At 38.2% G+C, this 21,412-nt stretch overlaps 1 protein-coding gene across 1 annotated transcript in view; it reads left to right on the forward strand.

The window, feature by feature from the left end:
- Window positions 1-21,412, forward strand: part of LOC121631946 (melanopsin-A-like) — a 42,803-nt gene that overhangs the window by 806 nt on the left and 20,585 nt on the right. Inside the window, exons 2-4 of the mRNA XM_041973052.1 lie at window positions 8,133-8,269; window positions 8,386-8,519; window positions 19,906-20,109. Of these exons, the coding sequence (XP_041828986.1) occupies window positions 8,133-8,269; window positions 8,386-8,519; window positions 19,906-20,109 (475 nt within the window). The remainder of the gene's footprint in view (window positions 1-8,132; window positions 8,270-8,385; window positions 8,520-19,905; window positions 20,110-21,412) is intronic.

Genomic DNA, 21,412 nt, shown 5'->3' on the forward strand with positions numbered 1-21,412 from the left:
CTGACTCTATAAGTAATCACAGCCCAGAGGAAAGCCTTTAGTGTTCACTCCTAACACGTTGTGCATGTAGATGCAAAAGAAATCAAGAGAATATACTGATGTTATAGCAGCAGCCCTGACAGCAGCTAGTCTGAGACAAAAAAAAAAAAAAAAAAAAAAAAAAACAATTTGAATGACATACAGGGTTCATCGCTGCAACAAGTGAACGTGCTTCAGTTCTGGTTCTGACTTCGAAGCTTAGACCTTCAGGCTTCAGTTACTGCATTTGTGCTCTGCTGTTCAGGAGGGGAGTGCTGGGAAAGCTGATACTGGAGCTGAGCCCAGGGGCAGCTTCTGCAGAGACAGATGGGATCTTCTACTTAGAAGTTTATGTTTTTCTGTGAAAAACTCTAGGTTTTTTCACATTCCTCTTTGGGGCTCTCTTTTCTGTGATTGTTGCTTCTTACCCCTCCATCTAATCACATACAATACATATGAGATCAATTTGTAGATGCTTTTTCTCTGGGTGTGTGTGAAAACTTTACATGGTTGCATTGGTGAAACAAAATGATCTGTCTGTTTTTGTCTTTAAAAAAAGACAGTGATAGCGTGTGGGTGGGTGGAACTTGGTGATCTTTTCTTGTGATTGCTCCACAGTGGATTGGTGGGTGTCAGCAAAGCAGTTTTTTGATTTACAGATAGGCTGATTGAGGACTTGCTCATGAGGTATTGTTGATTCTGATTCTGTAAGCTATAATTGTGAAGCTTCTCCAGTTTTCATCAATATTAAGTCTCTGAACCAATACAGAGAATGGACTATTACAATGCAAATAAGCCAGAATACTGGTGAGGATATTGGTGGAACTTCCTCATTACCTATATGTACAACGTACAGCAAGCTTAAGATTTTAATTATAATTATAAATTATTTTAAAGCTGTTTTTTTTTGTTTTTTTTTGTTTTTTTTTTGCTCTCCACTTTTCCAATTGCTTATTCACAGGGAATTTCTGAGAAATCTAAAAAAATAAAAGTCTTGATCAGTGTTGGTGCAATATAAAAAAAAGTGAACATTATTTGATATGTCAGTGGGGGTCTATCCACAGTTAGAAACATCATAATTTACTGAAACTTTTTTTGGTTTATTACACATGGCCAAGTGGTATTGATAATAAACCAAGCAATGCATTGTCTGCATTAGGATTCAGCCAATGTAGAAGTGAGAAGTTTGAATTAGTCAACTACAAAAAGAATATGAAGACATGAGATTTTAATTGAGCATATAAATAATGTAACATTAATTCAATAAAATATGAGATTCTGAGGAGTCATTGATCTGCAGTCATTTTCTATTAAGTTAGCTATTAAATGTGTCTGCTGTGAACTGCAGATTTTCAAGCACCTCGTTACCTTTCGTCATTTTGTTGGAGCATGCTTCATGCTTGATAAAATACAGCTGAATCAGTCTTGATTAATCAGTTAAAAGAAATAAGACAATATTTATTTACTTACATCAGTATTACTATAGTGTATTTTAGAAGAGACTTTTTCCTTTTTTGTTGAATATTACAATGCCAAGAAATATAATGTGTAACTCAAACAAAATGCAGCATGGAGGTGCAGCAGGAATACTCACCTGCAGTTTGGCTTTTCTACATAGCATTTGCATGTAACTGTGTCTGTTTTTCTCTTACAGTTCTAAAACTGCACATTCAGACTGGTCTCATTAAAAAGGTTGCAGTTATTGCAGGATAAGTCCAGTGTGTTATCTATTCATAATTTTGTAGTTCTGCTTCTCAATTCGCACCGCTATAAGAGGATGGCACCTTGCCTGGTACTTTTACTTTAACCCTAACAATTTTAAATGTTATTTTAACTGTATTAAGTGGCACAAAAAATGTTTAAAATGTATAAAAATGACAGAAAGCATCCAGAATTGCAAGCTAATTATACATATTACCATGAGATCATGCTGGCACGTTAGGTTAACTGCTACACAGCCAGTGTGATCAGACATGGTTTATTTGTTTGTTTTTACCCTGTGACGTAAAGGTATATAAAAATTCCATATTAACAGTATTTAAAGGAACAAAATGAGCCTTTGTTGGGAATTGGCACCATACAACTAAAGCTGAATTTGACTTGAATTAATTCAGTTGAGACGAGACATAAAACCCTGACCTTTCACAGGATGTAGAGGTGGATGGATGAATAATTTTACAGTTGTAAAGATCATGTGAAATATTTGACGTAGAAGGCACTGACACAAAGATACATCTGATAAGCTGGAAAACAGGAAAGAACAACCTGCAACAGATATGTTTACTTGTAGTATTCTTGAAATTAAAAGGAATATCCTGCAGTAGAGTAGAGTAGTAGAGTAGAGTAGTAGTCAACACTCTTAGTTTAGAGGATGTATTTATTTAATTTCTATTTATTTTATTAATTTTATTAACAAGGTTGGGCATATTTATCAGTTAAACAAAATAATTTAATTAATCCGTTCAACATTGCTCTTTCTCATCTGTTGATCAGATGTTGCAAAGTCACCTAATAGCAAAACAATAACAACAAAATAAAATATCAGATCAGAAGACAGAATAACACAATCATTCCTACCTAAAATGATTACATTTACAATATCAATTAATAAAAGAATCAATGAGCAATTGTGAAGGGGAATTATTACTATAAACAATTTTTCAGGTTTGCGTTGCTGTAGATGGTAAAAACGCTGTTTTTCCTTTGTCCCTGCTCTGAGTGCATGCAGGGTTGGCTCATTTATCTGAATTCCTTCCTGCTTCTCCAGACTGAGTGAGCTGACTGCTGTCTATGCCTCACAGGAAATATTTGGATTTGAAATTAACTTGATTTTTATTTTTCTCTGTGCCCAGCATGATTTTCAAAGTGAGGCACTTCAGTCAGACAAGAGGTTTCATGTGTAGTGTATATTGTGTGTGTGGCTCCTTCTTTCTCTTCTTCTTTGTTCCTTTCACTGGTTACACATTAGATATATTGCACAACATTGCCCTCGTGGTTTCCAGTGGTACAACACTGTTTGCTCTGTTGGGGTATGTGCCTGCAATCTATTTAAAAATGGATTGAAATCTGCACATAAAGCACAAAGAAGATGGACAGAGGGCTCCATCTTTGTACGCATACGTATGCATATTTAAAGTAGAACTATCTGACAATAATTTTAAAAAAAGTGTTTCTGACTGGTTTAGATGGCACAGTGCCATTTATTGTGTGCTATCTTGAAGCCATCATTGCTCTGTTGCACCCTGAGGCTGAAAATCCACCCCTCACAACTATAGGTTCCAGCTTGAAACTACAGCTGAGATTCGTATTGTTTTACGCTGCGTTTTGCTTTGCACACTGTGCCACATGCCAACAACTGGATCAACACACTGGGTGTTTTGAACGTACACCATGGCTGATTCATCAAAGATAACCCAGAGGATGTAATGGGAGGAAAAGAGGAAAAAAAAAGTGTGAGAGGGACAGAGCAGGAGATACGACAGGAGTCAACATTGGACTGACTTTTACTCACTGGAGAGAGCTCTGAGTAAAGGCAGGATGCAAGATCGATGCCAAGTTAGCCGTCATTAGGGGGTGCCTTACTGAGAAAATCTGCAAAAGTTCTACAGTGATTCTTTAACATAGAGCATAAATAAGGCTTTAATTTACGCCACAGTGTTTTCTGAACTCTAACCATCGTATTTTTTTAATGCTAAACTTTAACCAACGTTTATAAGAAGTCAAAGTGTGACACTGTTTTACTTGTGTAAAAGGATGGTCAGGATGGAACTCTTTGCTTCTCATTTGTGTGTAATACCATTTTACAACCCTTCTGACCTCCAAATGTGGACTTTCTTGCCTTTTAAATATGAACCATCAGTTGATTTGGTAGTATTTGATTAACTGTATTAACACTATATTCCTCAAAAAAACTGAGAATGAGAAAGTTAAAAGGTTCAAGTGTAGACTTTTTATTCCATTGATGCTAGCCGATGCAGAGTAATGTATCTTTCTGCAAAGAGTCCTTCCGTTGCATGAACATGGCCTCATGCCTATGTGTGCGGCAATAATTGCATGTGTGCATACGCTCAGTTCAATCAAATCAAATTTATTAAAATTCTCTTCCTTTCCTTCCTCTCCAGTCTCTCACAATCTCCTTTACCTCTAATCTTCCTTGTTTGCCTCACTCTGTTTATTTGTCTGTCTTTTCAATATCACTGTGCATTAGACAGCATCCAGACCATTTACATTTATATTACGTGCTCTCCGCTGATGAGAAAAAACACAGGAACGTGTTCACACACATAAAGTATAGAGATTTATTACTACCCACCATTTTCTTTAAATCCCACAAAAAACACAGAGGAGACTTCCGCACGCATCTTTACTGTGCCCTTCCCTCTTGCTCTGCCATGTGATCGGCATTAATGTGGCTCTGAGCTGCTCGAGCTCGAAGGCAGGTGACATGAGAGAAAGCAGGAGGAAGGGAAGGAGTGATCGAATGATTTAGTGACCAAAAGAACAGACGGGAGGAAAAATTTGGCAATCATCTGTGACTCTTGAGGACAAGCAGATCAAGCAGGGTGCGTGGCAGGGATGTGCAAAAGGAGAAACAGGATTTTGAAAAAATTTAAGCAAGGGGGAAAGATGAGTTGGAGTGTGATTGATTGCAGCACTGATGACTGTATCAGACTGGATCATAGTGTGTCTGTATTCCACACATACACACTACATACTGTATATCCACAGTTTGTCCCCTTTTTTCTGTAATATCTCCACATGACCTTTTCACTTATTCACTTACATAACCACATTCCACTGTACTGTTAAAACGTCCTCCATTTAGCAGCGAGAGGTTGTGACTCTGCACAAAAGTAGGATTGCGGAAACAGATGTCGGACAAATGCAAAGAAAAACACACACACGCATCCTTGCTTAAAAGCCAGCAGCCGGGATTAACAAAGGGAAAAGTGTGTGTGGTGGTTCCTGCTGAACACTGGGGAATCAGAGGAAGATTTAGCTCAGTAGTCCTGGTGACGATGTGCCCGTATATCTGCGTGTATGTGCGTAGGTGGGTGGGTGTGCATCTGCTTGAAAAAAAGTACAGTGAGAGACAAAAGGAAAGTGTTAATGCGGAGAGTGTGTATCTGATATAAATCCTGAAGTGAAGCTGTGAGCTCTCAGGTGCAGCAGCACAGCAGAAGAAATGCTGCATTAAGACAAGCTTTCATTGACAAGAAAATCTACTTTGAGGTTTAAAAAAAGATTTTTTTTTTAGTTAGTAAAGTTTCACAATCCAACTAAATTTAATCAAGTGATTTTTGTCAGCATAAATGAATAGATGTTTAAAAGTATTTTGTTCATATATTTCTTAATAACACTTAAACCAGTATAATATACTTTACTATATTTTATTTAACAAAACAAAAAAACAAACATTATTTTAAAACATTTCACCTGAGCAGTTATAAAGAAGAACGTTCTAGCCAAGGTAGAACAAGTTTAACAAGAGAAATATGGATTAATAGAGGATTTTTGACAATGAGGAGATTAGAAATGTTAATGCACAAGCTCACAGGAGATGCCAGCCTTATATTTATGAGCCTGATAGGCATCTAAGAGACCAGGAAAGAACAATCAGGAGAAATGATGTCCATAAGAGAGAAGTTCATTTGTGGTGTGAAGGAACAAGTGAACTGTGCTGCAGTGCTGACGAGTTAGTGAAATTAGCTAATGATAGCTGCCATTTTCACAGAGGCCTCTGCAAAGTTTGCTATCACACCTCAGATTATTACAAAACTAGATTTATTTACTAATGAAGATACTAATGAACAATCAAAAACAGAATATAAAGCCCAAAGATCAGCTGGTGTCAGTCAGGCAGTAGTCATTAAGCACACCGCGTCACAAAGTGATGCTAATGATTTACAAGCCAGAGACATCGGAGTGAGAGACAGAAGATGAATCAAAAGAGGAATGAAAACTATTAAATGAGAGACAAAGGTAATTCAGATCACTGTTGACTGGGACTTCTCACATTTTCTCCCCTGGGTTCATACTGATGGAAGCATTAGCAGCTTAATGGGCTGAATCACTATCTGTTATCCATCTCACACAATTCTGCTTTCTTAAATCCCATGTGGAACTCTGTCAGATGTTTAGAGGGCACAATCCTTCTATAAAAAAATGGATAATACAAGTTTGTTGTTGTAGAGGCATCTGTGAAATTCACCTGCATGAAATAGAATAGATAACTCTTTTAGCTCTTTTGTGTTAGGAAAATTGTACACTCTCTGCATCAGGAAAAAACAAATATTCATAGTGTGTAAAATATGTTCTACACAAACACTACATTTATTCTCAGCAGACACATTTGGACCTAATTTTGGCTCCTTGTGGCATTTATGGCAAAATTACAGCACTGGTGAGTATTATATGGGCCAGATAAGGCCCAAAGGTACTGAGCTGGGCTAAAATTGGGTTACATCATATTGGCCAGATGTAGGTGAAATGGCATAAGCCAGCTTAGTGCTGCTGTGTGCAGCACATGAGATGTGTTCTAAGTTACATCAGCTGGTGAAAGAAAGCACTCATATGCTCTGAAATGACAATAAGATGATTTTTTTTTTTGTACAATTTATTATCATTAGAGATAAATACTTTCATCACTGTAAACCAGGGTCAGATTGAGCTCATTATGAGTGTCAATACTGTCAATGTCAATGAAAAAACTTGTTCTGTTGGATCCATGAGTTATTTTCCAACTTTTCACCAGAAGAGTCTTCAGAAAAAGTCAAGGTTGGAGTTACAATGCAACCTTTCACAAAATTAACCACAATGCTCTGTTTTCTTCTCTACAAGGGTGATGAGTCCAGATTTCACATTCAACTCATTCTGGGAAACAACAGTCTAAGAGAAACTAAGTAAAGAGAGGAGAAGTCACGTTCTCTGCTTGTGTCTGTACTTCTTATGGGTTATAACTGAACATTTAAAGTGATTATTTTTATCTGAGATTACATTTTAATTTCTGGCAAAGTGCTTGAAACAGTTTGTCACTGTTCAACAATTTTAAGGGAAAAGGTTAATTTAACTTTTACTAATTTTCAGTATTACTTTATCATACTGAAGTGAGTAAAGGATACAAATACAGTATATCCTCTGACATTAGTCCTCTGACAAAAGACTTATTCACTACAGAAACTGTGGCTTAATTTATCAGAGGCCTTGTAGAGTTTCTCTGGTGACCTGAAAAAAAAAAGTTGCTAAAGCCTAACACATGTATACAGTAGATATGTTCCTGAAGCTCTTGAAAAAATATGAGGATACTGTAGGTGACTAAGCCACCTTTAAATATTTTAAAGCTAGTAGTACAAAATGTTCTCTGACAATCCTTTAAAAGCATTATTTATATAGAATTATACCTTTGACATAGATTTAATTTAGTGCGACACTTAAATTGGATTTTCTGTCATTCTCATTCTCTTTCTTTAATACTACTATACATTTAAGTACAACACCTCAAGGTATACCCAGCAGTCAGAGTCATTACTGTCATGTACTGGATTTCTGCTTTAAATGTCAACTAAGGTGATGGTCGCAGAGCAAAGTGTAAGAAAGGCATAAATCATAACTCTGTATTTGTCACACTATGTACTATGCCTGAACCTAACCAATAATTAAAATGCCAAAATCTAACCGCATACTTATTCATTTCTAAAACTAACCCAACAAAGTGAAATGTAGAAAGTATTTTATTTGACTGGAGACAAACTTTACTTCTGCTTGACCTGTAGCTGCCTAGACAAACACCTCCAACCTCAAAATGTGGACCAATTCTTTGTTTCGCTTTATGAAATTCTTCAAGGTTACATTTATCTGTGCAGGTATTTTTCTGTCAGCAAAAATAGATAAAGGTTTGTGACAGCACCATAAATTTCTGTGAAACTATGTTTGTTTATTATAACAGGATTGGCTTGTTTCCATTATGTCTAAGCTTCTAACAGTTAACGTTTTTAATAATCTTTTATTTTTCTTGATTAAAAGAAAACAATCTCTGTGGAATGATCATTTTCAGTGTTATCTGTCATCAACCATTCTAATGCCACAAATAAGCCAAGTCCTTTGTTTGCAACCAGGGTGCCATAATCCCGAGCCATCCTTTTCCAACAGTGGATGTCCCAGACCACGCTCACTACACCATTGGAGTTGTCATCCTTGCTGTGGGCATCACAGGCTTGTTGGGAAACTTCCTAGTCATATATGCTTTTAGCAGGTATTTTCCCCTTTAAGTATTTATTTTATTTTTATCAGTCTTTATGTGATGGCGATGTATTTATTATTCAATGAAAGCAATATTTCAGCAGCTGTGTGTGTGTGTTTTTTGTGCAGGAGTCGGAGTTTGCGGACACCATCCAACATCTTCATTATTAATCTGGCAATCACAGACTTCCTCATGTGTCTCACCCAGACACCCATCTTTTTCATCACCAGCATGCACAAACAGTGGATCTTTGGAAAGAAAGGTAATGCTTGCACAAACAGTGTTTTAAACAAAGATGTAAGAAAACCTAGTAAAACAGCCCAGACTCATAACATTTTATACACTAATAATATATTATGAACATATATTTCAAAATGTACACGGACTGCATTGCTAACCTTTTCATACAAGTACTTTTAGAACAATTGTAGAAAGCTAGACTGTCATACATCAGGATGTGATCTAGTTGAGCAATAGAGAGGTAGTGAAAGAGGCTCAACATGAGTTTTCTTTGGGATTTGCACTGACCTTGATGGCAGCAGACAATTTACTTCAGGACAGCTTTTGATTTTTTTTTTTTTTTTTTTTTTCATAACCCGTACTAACATCTTCCAGCCAGTTAGTTTTTTTTTTTTTAAAGACAGTTCCTTTATACATCTTTTTAAAGGTAATTCAAAGATAGGATAATGTCATGTTTAATGATTATGCTCCTGTAAGTTGCAGTAAATATAACTGATTTTCAGACCTAACCCATTTCGCTTAATAACTGACTGTAGTTTTGCTTTTGACAAAGGTTTTGTTCACACCAGCACAGATACATAACAAACTTTTGTCTCTTTCTTTATCTTAGTCAGACAAAAGTAGATTTTTACAAATGTTTTCCAAAGTAAAGATTTTTTTTTTAAATTCTGTTTTTTAGTTTATCTGTTTGTACAAAGAAATTAAAGGCTTTAAAGGAACACTGAACTCTGATCCCACTTCATACATGCTGATTTTTGCCTTATTGCACATGTGATGGAAACTACAACAATAGGAGCTCTTGTACAGTAGTTTCTCCATTTTCTTTTCAAGCACCTTTCTGTCTCAGGTTTACCCATTAGATTTGGGATGTCTGTAAGAAATGTTTTGGATTAATTACTGAGGTGAAACGGTCTGTGATGTCCAATAAACAACCTATTGTATTGATTTTAATGCCACTACCAAAGGAGAAAAGGTTTACTGGGCATGCTCAGAACATATTTCTCTTGTAATATAAAGACTTAGACATTATCATCATCACCTAGTGGCCACGCATGGTTACTGCAGCATTTGTAGGGATTTTTAGTTTTGCATTCTCATTTTTTTTATTATTATTATTTTAATGTGTGAAATGGACAATATCTTTGTTAAAAAATATCTGAAGTAGTTTAATCAAATTTAAAAGGTTTGCTAAAATCCCAAAAAATGATTGATTGAACAGTTCATTCCTTTCAGCAAACTCAGTCGTTGTAAAGCTCAAGAGCATTTAATGAAACTTGTACTTTCAGAAAACAAAAAATTGCTCTGTTATATGTATGAAAAATGGGTACTTTTGTTTGTTTACGTATTTTTTTTAATATATTTTAATTATTTATTTTATATTTATAAATTTATTTGTGTGTCTGGTTTGGTGGTTGTCCTGGCGTCCAACTTAGGACCACTGCAATGTTTCCTTGATCAGTATTTAAGTAGTTTATTTATTCAATTCTAGACAACATAAGTGCAACAAGCACTTACCATGAACATTTCCACCTTTACCTGCAGTGTGCCAGTGGATCAGGTTGAACAGTTTTTTTGTCTGCAAAGACTTCTAGCAGAGGTAACATCCAAAAATGTTGGAATGGCTGCCATAATACAAGGAGGTCAATTCCTTAAATGATGTGGAAAGAAGCTGTAACTCTTCCCTTACAATTTTCATCAATTTAAAATGCAACATACTTCATGAACAGAATTTATTGGCCAGCCACATTTGAAGTGGCACTTCTTTTTAGCAATTTTTATAGACAAAGTTTAGAGTTTAGAGGAAATTGATTTTCATCTCTTTTCATGTTACAGTTTTTTCTGGCTTTGCATGTGTGTTTATGTACATAGCTTCACTGATAAACTGGGCTTAACTCGAAATGTGTTTCTTGGTTCTTGTATCCTCTCCGCCACACACAGCTCCATGATCTTTTACTCCTTAAACAATTTGCAGCTGAGAATTGTTCCAAGTAAAAAGAAAAAGAAGCAGACACAAGCACAGCGAGTAGAAGAAGTTACTGGAATTTAAAATTTGACACATTCATGTGAATGAAAGTTTCCCTCCAAAAATAATTATATCTCAAGTTCCAACAAGTGCTAATTCTCTGAAATACCCTAAATCCATTTTTTGTTCTGAAACCACCTGATGTACAAAATAAATAAATGACTGCAAGTGGGCAGCTGAATAATTTAGTCACAAGTTTTGGGTTTCATCTCAAATATTTTTAAGAAAAAAAAAAATCAAATGTAAAATTAAAATATACGTTCATAAGCAGAAGTAAGTTTTAGGAATTTTCTCAATGCTCAGTGAAATATTTTCAGTTCTGCTCTATTACTGATATAAATATGAAAAAATAAATAAATCTGATTGGCTTTGAACAATGACAGTTTTGGTAAAAGGAAAAATTAAAGTGTGTTGGTGCTGGACTGGCAACCTGTCAAGGGTGTAGCCCACCTCTGACCTCTAAGCTAACAGACTCCAGAACTGCATTGGGATGAGCGGGTATACAAAACAGATGGATTCATGGAAGTTACATCAGAAAAATTGTGGTGTTAGTTTGGTATGCTAAATATTATTTGTTAGGTATCAAATTCTTTTACTGTAATTTGTTATAATAAACGTAGCATGATTAATGTAAACATGTTAAACATGCTAACCAATAAACAATCTGCTCCAAACTTTTAACAGGACTTTATTAGCTCAAAAGAACGTATCCATTGAACATGTTTGTTTCTGTGAACACTAAATTGAGCCAAACATATTTGTAAATAAAGAACTAGAACTTGAATTTAGGTCCCACAACTGTCACTGTTTTTACACTATGTTACCCATAATGCATTGCCAACTTTAGCATAACAAACCAGGAAGGGTGCAGAGCAGCTGCAGAGGCAGTGTGCGCATCAGATGCCTCGTCTCCTTAGGACTATTACATACTGTCTGAAAATTAAATTTAACATTTCTACGCAAATTATGTCCACCTGCTTTCAAAAAACAAGTCAGACTTTCTGGTTTGAAAAGTCATGTGGAGTTGAAGCATCCGTCCAATGTGAGAAGATATCTATGATATTTCTGCATTATCCAGTATTTTTTTCTTGTTTTAATTGTTGGGGAATAGCTAAGCTAAAAATATCTATTTAACAAAAAATGAACTTCTTTTACACTAAAAACAGTTATTTTGACCAATAGAACAAAAAATACAAACAATTTGTGTTCTCCGTCCACGCATCTTTTCCACATACATATCTATTTTATTTGCTAAAATCTAAGGTCTAAATAATTTCATTGCAAGACACAACACTAAAATTTACTCTATTCATTTTAAGCTGTGGGAACTGAATTTTGAACTAGTTCATGAGAAGCACAGCCAGCGTTGAGCATGCACTAAATATCATGACTTGACAAAGTGCAGAACTTTGCTGTAACAAGAAAATGTTCCAGACTGTCTGCTCATCAAGCTTCATTTGAAGCTTGTAGCCTTCATATTCATTAGCTTCAAGCACTGGCTTTAAAACACATGGAGACATATGGACTGTAATATTTAATTGTGCGGTGTTTGGGTTTCTAAAGAAGCATAACACACTTGAGATTTTATCTTAGATGGGATGGTTTGGGGCTGTGATTATGTGTGACAGGTCATTGATGATGGTCACACTCTCAGAGCCTGAGGAGATAGCAGCTGATAAGGTGATGACTGGATGTTTATTTTGTCTGTGAATCATGTGTCTGTGCTTGCATAAACTTGTACATAAATGGGTTATATTTAACAGAATGACTGAGGAAAAAGGCCTCAAATTATGAAAGAGAGACATGAAAGCCCTAACAACACAGAGTACATCATTGAATTAAATGGTACACAGGATTTCAGCACGTCATTATTATATTATTGATTTTTAATATGTATTAAAGTTTGAATAGTAATTAGGTAACCTGTGAGTTCAGTTTTTATTATTCTACAAAATTTATTTTCTTTACTTTGGTTTTACGGCTCACACAACTACGTTGGATAAAAATGCCTACAGAAGGTTCAAACGTTTATTGGGAGATTGTATAAACTAAACCGCCAGAAAGCATGACGTTCAATTCAACGTCTATCTCACCAAGCAATAATTAATTAATCAAAAGCAGAAGTCCAAGATACATACTAAGCTTTTGGTAAGTTTTGGTCACAAACGTGAGAATTTGTCCACATGAATGAGGGCATTTTTGAAAGGGTGGCTTGTTTTTATCTTTTTTTTTTTTTTTTTTTCTAGTCTAACCCTGTCCTGTCCAGCATCCTAACATACAGAACGGTGGTCTGTGTGCCATATTTTGCTTGACAGATTTGCTCTACCAAGGGAGACATGTTATATACATGGCTGCCCTTGATATTTTTATTATTTTTATTGTAATCTTATTTTCTTTAGTCTTATATGTCAGTGCCGAACCTGACAGGGAGATAGAGGAAGGGGGGGGGGAGAAAAGGACAGGATTAAAATGTGGAAATAACAGTTGTCTATGCTGCCCAGAACATATCACAAAAAAAACAACAACATAAACTACCACAGTACTACATGATGCCGAAAAAAAGATAGAATGATGATGATATAAAAAATTACAATATTCATCAAACGTACCTGCAGATGAACGTACCAACACACAAACATCAGCTACATCTAGTGAGAAGCGGATGGAGAGACGAGCACGTTTGTGAGCATGCACGTGTTAACATGCATGTGTGGCCATGCAACAAGGAGGAAATGTGTACCCGCAAGGGGGCCGCGATCACGCCGCACCCCGAAGCATCAGCGGGGGACGGGGGGAGCCCGAGGCCCCAAAGGCCAAGCAGATCCACAGAGTACCAAGCCCGGGACAGCCAAAGCAGACAGAGCAGCGGTCCACCCGGACCAGAGCAGAGGGGCCCCCAGACCGGAACTCCCGGCGCGACGGGGCAGGGGCACCGGGCAGCCCAGGGCGATGGCGAGCAGGCCCAGCGGGTGCTGGGCGCTGCGGTGCGGGCCGCACGGAGGGCAGGCGCCCCACAGGCCCAAGGGCCACCCTTTCCCCCCAGCAAAGCCCCACCCAGGAACCCGACGGGGCCCGACCGCCCCAGGCAAAACCACCGTGGGCCACGCCAACCCAACACCAAGGCTAGGCACCCCAGGGACAAGAACATGTCCGCAGCCCCCCCCCCCCTCCCAAAAAAAAAAAAAAAAATCTCTTTACCCCAACCCTTACCCATTCATCCCCCCCTCCCCCACCCCCCCGCCCCCACCAGGGGCAGCCCAGGGAGTCTAGGGCCTGGTGGGCCCCAGACCCGACCCTCTCCACATACACACACCCACACAACCACATACATTCTCCCTGGGGTCTCACCAGCCCCCCGATGCGGCACCGAGGGCAGCCCCCAGGGCAGATGGCGCCCAGTAGCACCCCGCACAGGACTCCAGGCAGGCACCGAACCTCCACCCCCCGCAGCCCCGAGTGCATCCCTGGACACGAGGGCGTAGGAAGACACCCGCCCCCCTGCCCCCCAGCCTGAGTTGTGTGTGCATGAGTATGGGCTATTTATAATGCAATTAAAAACTGGAAGGAGCCATGAGATGGTGATGGGTCCCACTGCTGCCAGGCAGCAGGACCCCCTCAGGACTCCCTCAGTGTATGTGAGTGTGTGTTATGTGTGTAGTGCAGTACTGTTAAATGTGGTAGTGTCTAACATGTAAATAAAATCGGGGGAAGAGAGGTCACAAAGGGAGGGGATGGAGGAAGGGCCACCTCGGTGGCTCCTGTCCGCCCACCCACAGCCCATGTGCCCATCCCCCCGAGGCCCTAAATGTATATTGATGTCTAGGTTGTGATTAAAATCTAGTGGGGAGGGCAGTCGCAGGGGTCCACCGGGGGATCCCGCAATGGGGACCCCTCAGCCAAACCCACCGCCTCCACCCGCCCCACAGTGCCCTATGTGTAGTGTGTATGATGTGGGGTGGCGGGGGAGGAGAGGGGCTCGGGGAGGGGCACAACTGGGAGAGAGATCCCCGTCCCAGCCAAGCCCGGGGAGGGGCACAACTGGGAGAGAGATCCCCGTCCCAGGCAGCCAACTCCTCAGCTGGCCGCTGTAGGCGCCCCCGCCTCCCCAAGACCAACTGAGGGAAGAGGGGCAAAGGCCCGGCCCCGCCAAGAGCCCAACGCATGAGCGCCCCGGACGCCCACCCACCCCCGGCAGCCCACGCCACCACACCAGGGGACCAGAGAGCCCCAGGCTGCACACACGTATCCTGGTCGGGTCCAAGGCACAGCGCCCCCATCCTCCCCGAAGGAGCCCCCGGCGGGAGGGGAGAGAGTGAGAAGGAGAGCAGACTCCACCCTCATGAGCCTTAATCCTCCCCATTGCCCACCAGGACCCCCGCCGCCCCCCTTCCCCCTACCCCTCCCTTAGACCCAACGGACACATTGTAATCCCAAGGGTACCTGCCCGGCATCGGATCAGCCCGACTCCGATGGCATGCCCAGGGCGACCAAGCCCCCCCGAGGCCCAGTCCTGGGCTTGTTTTTATCTTATCTTAAATGTTTTGAACTTTCGAACCCTGGAGGGTTGACATGCAGACAGTTAAGACCAGTGATTTTTGCAATGACAACATCACGTAATCTTGTTATTTATTTACAAGATTTAAGCCCTGTTTCCACCAGTGGGTCCACTTCACATTTTTGTGTTTCTACCGGCAAAAACTGGGAAGGGTACCAGAATATCTTATCAAAACTGTCGCACTATTTTGGGACTCTTGGGTTGGGGTCCCAGTCATACTGATCTGACCCCAAAAGGGTGGAGCTTGACACGCTACACTCCTCTGGTTGAAAGATTCATCACCTCCTGTGCAACCCGGCACTAAGACCAAAGAAGCAAAAATGCCATGTTTAAACACACCATGGATTTTTTGTTGTTTAAACCCACACGGCACGAAGTAAAAACACAAACTGCTGGATGTCCACCATTCTCATCTTTTGTTTCTGTATCACCTTCTTCTTCATCATAATTCAGCGGGATCAGGATTTACCAAACCAAATCACATTAACACTAGAAGTCCCAGAGAGGGGTCAATGGACCTTTCTACCTTTACAACCCAGAGATGGGTCGATTGACCAGTAGGATTTTAGCTAAAATCCTGTCTTAAGCTGCGAACAGCTTCTTTTGTTTGTAGACGAGTCAATTACTGGCACACCCCAGGAGGGCGCATACTTAGGGGAGACACTGTAGACTCTTGAAACCGGACTGTCAACTTTTGCCCAAAGCTTGGCTTGAGACACTGCTTGGTCCCCTGAGTATGAGATTGGAGTAGACCTCAAACAGATTCAGAAAGGTTTTCCTGCATTCTAGTATATTTCAAATAATTAAAAATATATTTGATATGATATATGATATATACCTCCTCGACACATTTGTGTGCTTTTAGAAGAAAAAAAAAAGATAATTATTGTGGGCCTTCAATAAAAAAGCAAACAATTTAGAATGATATGACAAAATGATGAATTCATATTTTTTTTAAAAATCACTTTAAAAGGTCCAGCTCTCCTCTTTTCATACAAATGAAAAAATACAAATTTTTCAGAATTTTTGACCAATTTTTCAAACTTTCTAACCCAATGTTCATGTACCTTATGTCCAAAAAGCCCAAGCAATGAACAATTTTGAATATTTAAAATGAACATTTTTTTTTTTCTTTTTTTTTTAAAAAAAAAAAAAAAAAAAAAAAAAAAATGAACATTTTTTGATTGTGGTGGTACAGGCAGGGTCTGTGAGTAAAATGTCCAGAAGCATTAGTGTCTAAGTCAAGAGGGCATAAATGTCAACATGACAAAGATATAAAAGAACAACTTCCTTCTATTTGTTGGAGGTGAAGCTAGCTACTATTTATCCCCCTCAGCCCACCATCCCCCACTGCCACAGAATTTACCAGACGTTTCAAGGTAACAAGGAGGGGCTGGATGCAATGGGTGCATTCCTCAGGTAATGGCTGCATTTACAAATGAAGAGATGCTAATTTTTGCCAGCAGAGTCGTCAGTTTGGACTAAAGGTCTTTCGACCCTTCTCTGGGACTTTAGGGAGATATCAAAATTCCTGGGACTTCTAGTGTTAAACCATCTCCCTCCAACTTGGACCAGCTGGTGGAAAAAGGGATTTAGTTTTAAGGTTACAATCTGTCATAAAACAAAAGAAAAAAAATGGGAAGCTGCTTGTTGGTTTAAATTTAGCTTTTGATAGTTGAATTTAGAATTTAAACTTTTTTATATGTTATTATAATTAATGTAAAAGGAATAAAACAGGACAAAAGTCAAGCATTTTCACTGTGCATTAGTCCAATGACAGTCTCCAGTTCACATATTCAAACTGCCAGGTTTCATATATAACAAGCCTAAATAAATAGAGCAGTGATTTTTTGCAAGCATCATGATTGGATTTGATTGCAGTTCATCTATTAATGATTCCATTAATCTCGGTCTCTTGCATCCTTAGTTTACTATATAACCCCACATAATGTAGCTACCTATTTATTTAATAAATATGGCCAGTCAAATCAGTCTGAATATAGTATGCCCTACTGGGCAGTTATTAATTAGGTTGAGGCACTAGTTTCATTATGATATGGAGGCCCATAATTACACTCTGATTCCATAAAACAGAAGATTTGTTCCAATTTGTAAATACTACTCGTGTTCAGACTGAAAAACTTAAAACTGAAAACTCTCGATTAAGAAACTAGATCAATGATGATCATGAAAGTCTGTGATATGATTGTCATGATGTATTTTAAAGTTTCCACATCTCTACCAAGACTCCAGTTTTGCATGAAGAGGTCTGAGAGCTTAAAATGAACAAAACTGTATCTTAAAAGAAATCCTGACTATAAGCACTTATTGGCCAATTTGTTGTTTTTGACCTATTCTACAAAATAATCAGTCAATGACACATGAAAACTTCTAAATACTTTTAGAAAATATTACATGTTTACTACCTTTATTTTACCTCTGCAGTGGATTCTGGGACATTGACTTAAAGTGGTTGCTCACAAGACAAGAAGATGAGTAGGTGAAGGCTAATGTGACTTTTTTGTGGTTACATTTTCAGTTTCAGAAGGCAAAAAAAACAGTGACGTAAGTCTTCACTTCTTTTTTTTGAGTAACAAAGAGAGGAAAGCTGAATGGGAGAATAACCCACAATGACCCACATTTATGTTCTCAGCACTTCTCTCCTGACGCCTTTGAGTCATTTTGTGGACCACAGCTGCTAAAGGAGCTCACAGGGGCTGGTGGTTATAAACGAAGGCCAAAACCAAATCCCGTGCCAAGATTTTTTTTTTTTTTAACTCTCACAAGGCGCCTAATCGCCTCAGGCTGACAACAAAAACCAAAAAAAAAAAAAAGAACACAAGGAGAAACATCAGACAGGAGACGCTGGATGTCCATCTACTAGGAAGTAAACAACTGGCTCCTCTTGTCACAGCCTCTAAGCGTGAATCATCGGACAGGAACCTGACAACCCACTGCATCATTTTGTCCTGCTATCTGCAAGTGTCCAGTTTTCTTCTACTACAACCAATTCTGCAACTGAAACAGATGGCAGGGCATTGGATGCAGTGGTACAGTGGCCAGCAGATGTGTTTTACCCACGGTTCATATTTATCCAAGTAAGCAGCTCTAACACAAGATGTTGGTCTTGTTTGTCATTCAGAGCTAAATTGCCTCAAAGTTTTCATGTGTCATTATGCACAGGATATTTGTTAACACAATCAAGTGTAATCAACTCATCTGTGTGCTTTTACTCATGTTTATTATATATTAGAATATAATGTGTGACACTCTCTATGTTGACTGTGGACAACTGCTGACAGAAAGTGGAGCTCTTGGCAGCAAATGCTTTCTCTCCAGTTGGTGTTGACAAGCAGCTGCTGCACACACAACAGATATTTTGGTCTACAGTGGTCTTTTCATCCATTTGATTGTCCTTTTCAAGGGTATTTTCAGTAATTTCTTCATCATTGTTCTGTCTCTCAATATGCTCTGGCTCAAACTGAAAAGACTAAAGGAAAACATTTAGCCAGTGTACTTCTAGATGGGTCTGAGACCACAGCAACTGTTTGATGTTATTACCTAGAATGTATTGCAACATAAACAATAGCAGCGAACAAGTGAAATTAATTTTTCAAAATTCATAAAAACTAAACAGAGTAGAGTATTTTTAAGATAATGCTTTTATAGCTGAGAAAAATTTTTATCAGGCAAAATATTTTTCCTTTTATGAGAACCCGGGGTTCCCTTAAAAGACAGTTCACCTTTTGTCCAAAAACCTTTGTGAAATTATAAAGTAAGTTAATGCTTATATCATATGTAAACACAGTATATATATATATATATATATATATATATATATATATATATATATATTTATATGGTCCAGAACTGTAAAGCAGTCACAAGCTAATTTGTATGGAGTCCAAGAATCGACACCGTTGGCTCAAAATGAAAATAATGTGCATACAGATACCATTAAAACTCTTGTTTTGATTCATTTCTGCTCAGATTTCAATGACTAATTCTCATTTTTGAGAGATCAATATAATTGCTCTGGCCCACTCGTAGATCTATGTAAACAATAGCTGTTTGTGGGGTAAGGCTGGTCTAATGTGTCCTTGGCACTGTTTTTTGTGCAGAGTTTTTCTTCTGTGACCCCCCAGGATAAGTTAGAATATGAATTGTTAGAATATGTAATGAATAAAAGCACACAATGCACAATAAGCCTTGGAGAGAGGCAAAGAATAAGAAAGATTGTTTATTACAAAATACCTTAGATTTTACACGTTAGATGAAAAATGCATGTTAGTAATGGAGTTTTGATAATATTTTAGAGCCCATCCAAAATCATGTTTTCATGTAAACTTTTGTCTTAATGAGAGGAGCCATGCTGTGTTTTATTGCACATTGTGGCATCAGCTGAAAGGCAGGTTATGCTGTACTGAACTTGTCCATGTAAGTTTATTTAAATAAAACATATGTATAAATTAATCAAAATACGTGCCATTTGTATCTTCTGCATGTGCACACAATATATTTAAATGTGGTCTCTCAGTTATATATCGATATATATTTTTAGTCATCTTCCCAGGTTCCAAACATCTATCATTGGTAGAGGAGATGAAGCAGGAAAAACAGCAGGACTCACATACAGTATATAAAAAGCTATGTTAGTTAATTAATATTTATGCAAAAAAAAGCACACATCCAGTATTTGCAGCAGAACTGTGGGGTGCACTGATAAAATAAAAAAAAAAATGTGTTTATCCTGAAAGCTTAGGACGGTAAGAACATGAACTAACCTATTTATCCTTCCTTTCCACTGGATTTTTCCTCTGTCCTCCCCAGGTTGTGAGCTGTATGCCTTCTGTGGAGCATTGTTTGGTATCTGCAGTATGATGACACTGATGGTGATAGCAGTGGACCGATATGTGGTAATCACCAGGCCTCTTGCTTCTCTTGGGGTGATGTCTCATAGGAAAGCCCTCAGCTTTGTGGCTGTTGCCTGGGTGTACTCCATGGGTTGGAGCTTGCCGCCCCTCTTTGGCTGGAGTGAGTATTCCTGCACTCAAAGACCTCAATGCTGAGTCTATCAGTGTGATTCCTGAGAGGGATTTTGTTTGTTGACCTGTGCATTTTTGTTCACTCATGTGAGCATATCAGACTCCTAATGAAAGCGCCAGCGTAAAACGACATCAAGTTTGCTCTTCCCAACATGGAAATGCATTTCATTTCAAGTTCAATATCATAGGGCTGTTAAATTCATACTTCACTGTAGCTGTAACTGACATTTCAACAGCCCTGCAATTTCTGATGACGCTATACAGTCTTGCTCTCATCCTAGCTTTATGTGCTCCCAAATGGGATTGTATGTTGTCAGCATCTGTTTGGTTAGTTTTGATCTTATATTATCACAGCACATAATTCAAGGATTCAAGGAACTTTATTGTTATACCTGCACACAAAAGTGTGAAATTCAGTACCCAAGGTCCCAGATTTAGCCCAATAAATTTATACTAAAAGACCTATAGAAAATAAAATAAAATAAAATAAAATTAAATTAAATTAAATTAAATTAAATTAAAAAAAATTAAATAAAATACTTGTCTCTTGCCATACAAACCTAAAGAACACATAATACAAAGGCACAGACATGTAAGGTTCAAACCGGATGTAGTAAACTTTGTATAAAGGGCGAGATTTGATGTTTATATTTCAAGTACATGAGGTTAGAGCATAGTCGTAAGCTAAAACAAGCACAATATTTCAATTGAAATGTCTAAAAAGATGTATAAAATATAACTGTAATAAATATTTACATATGAGATCATCAAGTAGAGTCCATGAAACCCTTATAGTTTTTTTTTATTTTATCATATATATATATATATATATATATATATATATATATATATATATATATATATATATCAGATTTCCTTCAATATGTCTAGATATTGTAGCAGCAGCTGTATCTCCTTTAAAATGCTTCATTTTAGCACATGAATCTTTTACGTTGCCGTCTCAAAAGGCTCCGTCCTATGTGATTGGTCAGCTGATCCATCAACAACAGCAAGACCCTTTTTTTAAAAACTGGTCTTCAACAGTTTATATGTGAATATGTTTTTGTGGTCAGGTTGTTAAGAGGATGATCAACATTACAAAAAATATTTCTTGGAGTAACACAACAGTGATCTATTGATGTTACCAGCATGTCCCCCTTCCCATAAGAAAGGTGATAGATAAAACATACTCAACCAAGAGAAGGCTTTTTGAATTTTTAAATTACAGACCACTATTTAGTGATGTGTGATACCACTCATTTTCTTTTGATCTGATACCAAGTAAAATATTA

Source organism: Melanotaenia boesemani, chromosome 21, assembly GCF_017639745.1.
Source record: "Melanotaenia boesemani isolate fMelBoe1 chromosome 21, fMelBoe1.pri, whole genome shotgun sequence".
In the NCBI taxonomy this organism is placed as follows: domain Eukaryota; kingdom Metazoa; phylum Chordata; class Actinopteri; order Atheriniformes; family Melanotaeniidae; genus Melanotaenia; species Melanotaenia boesemani.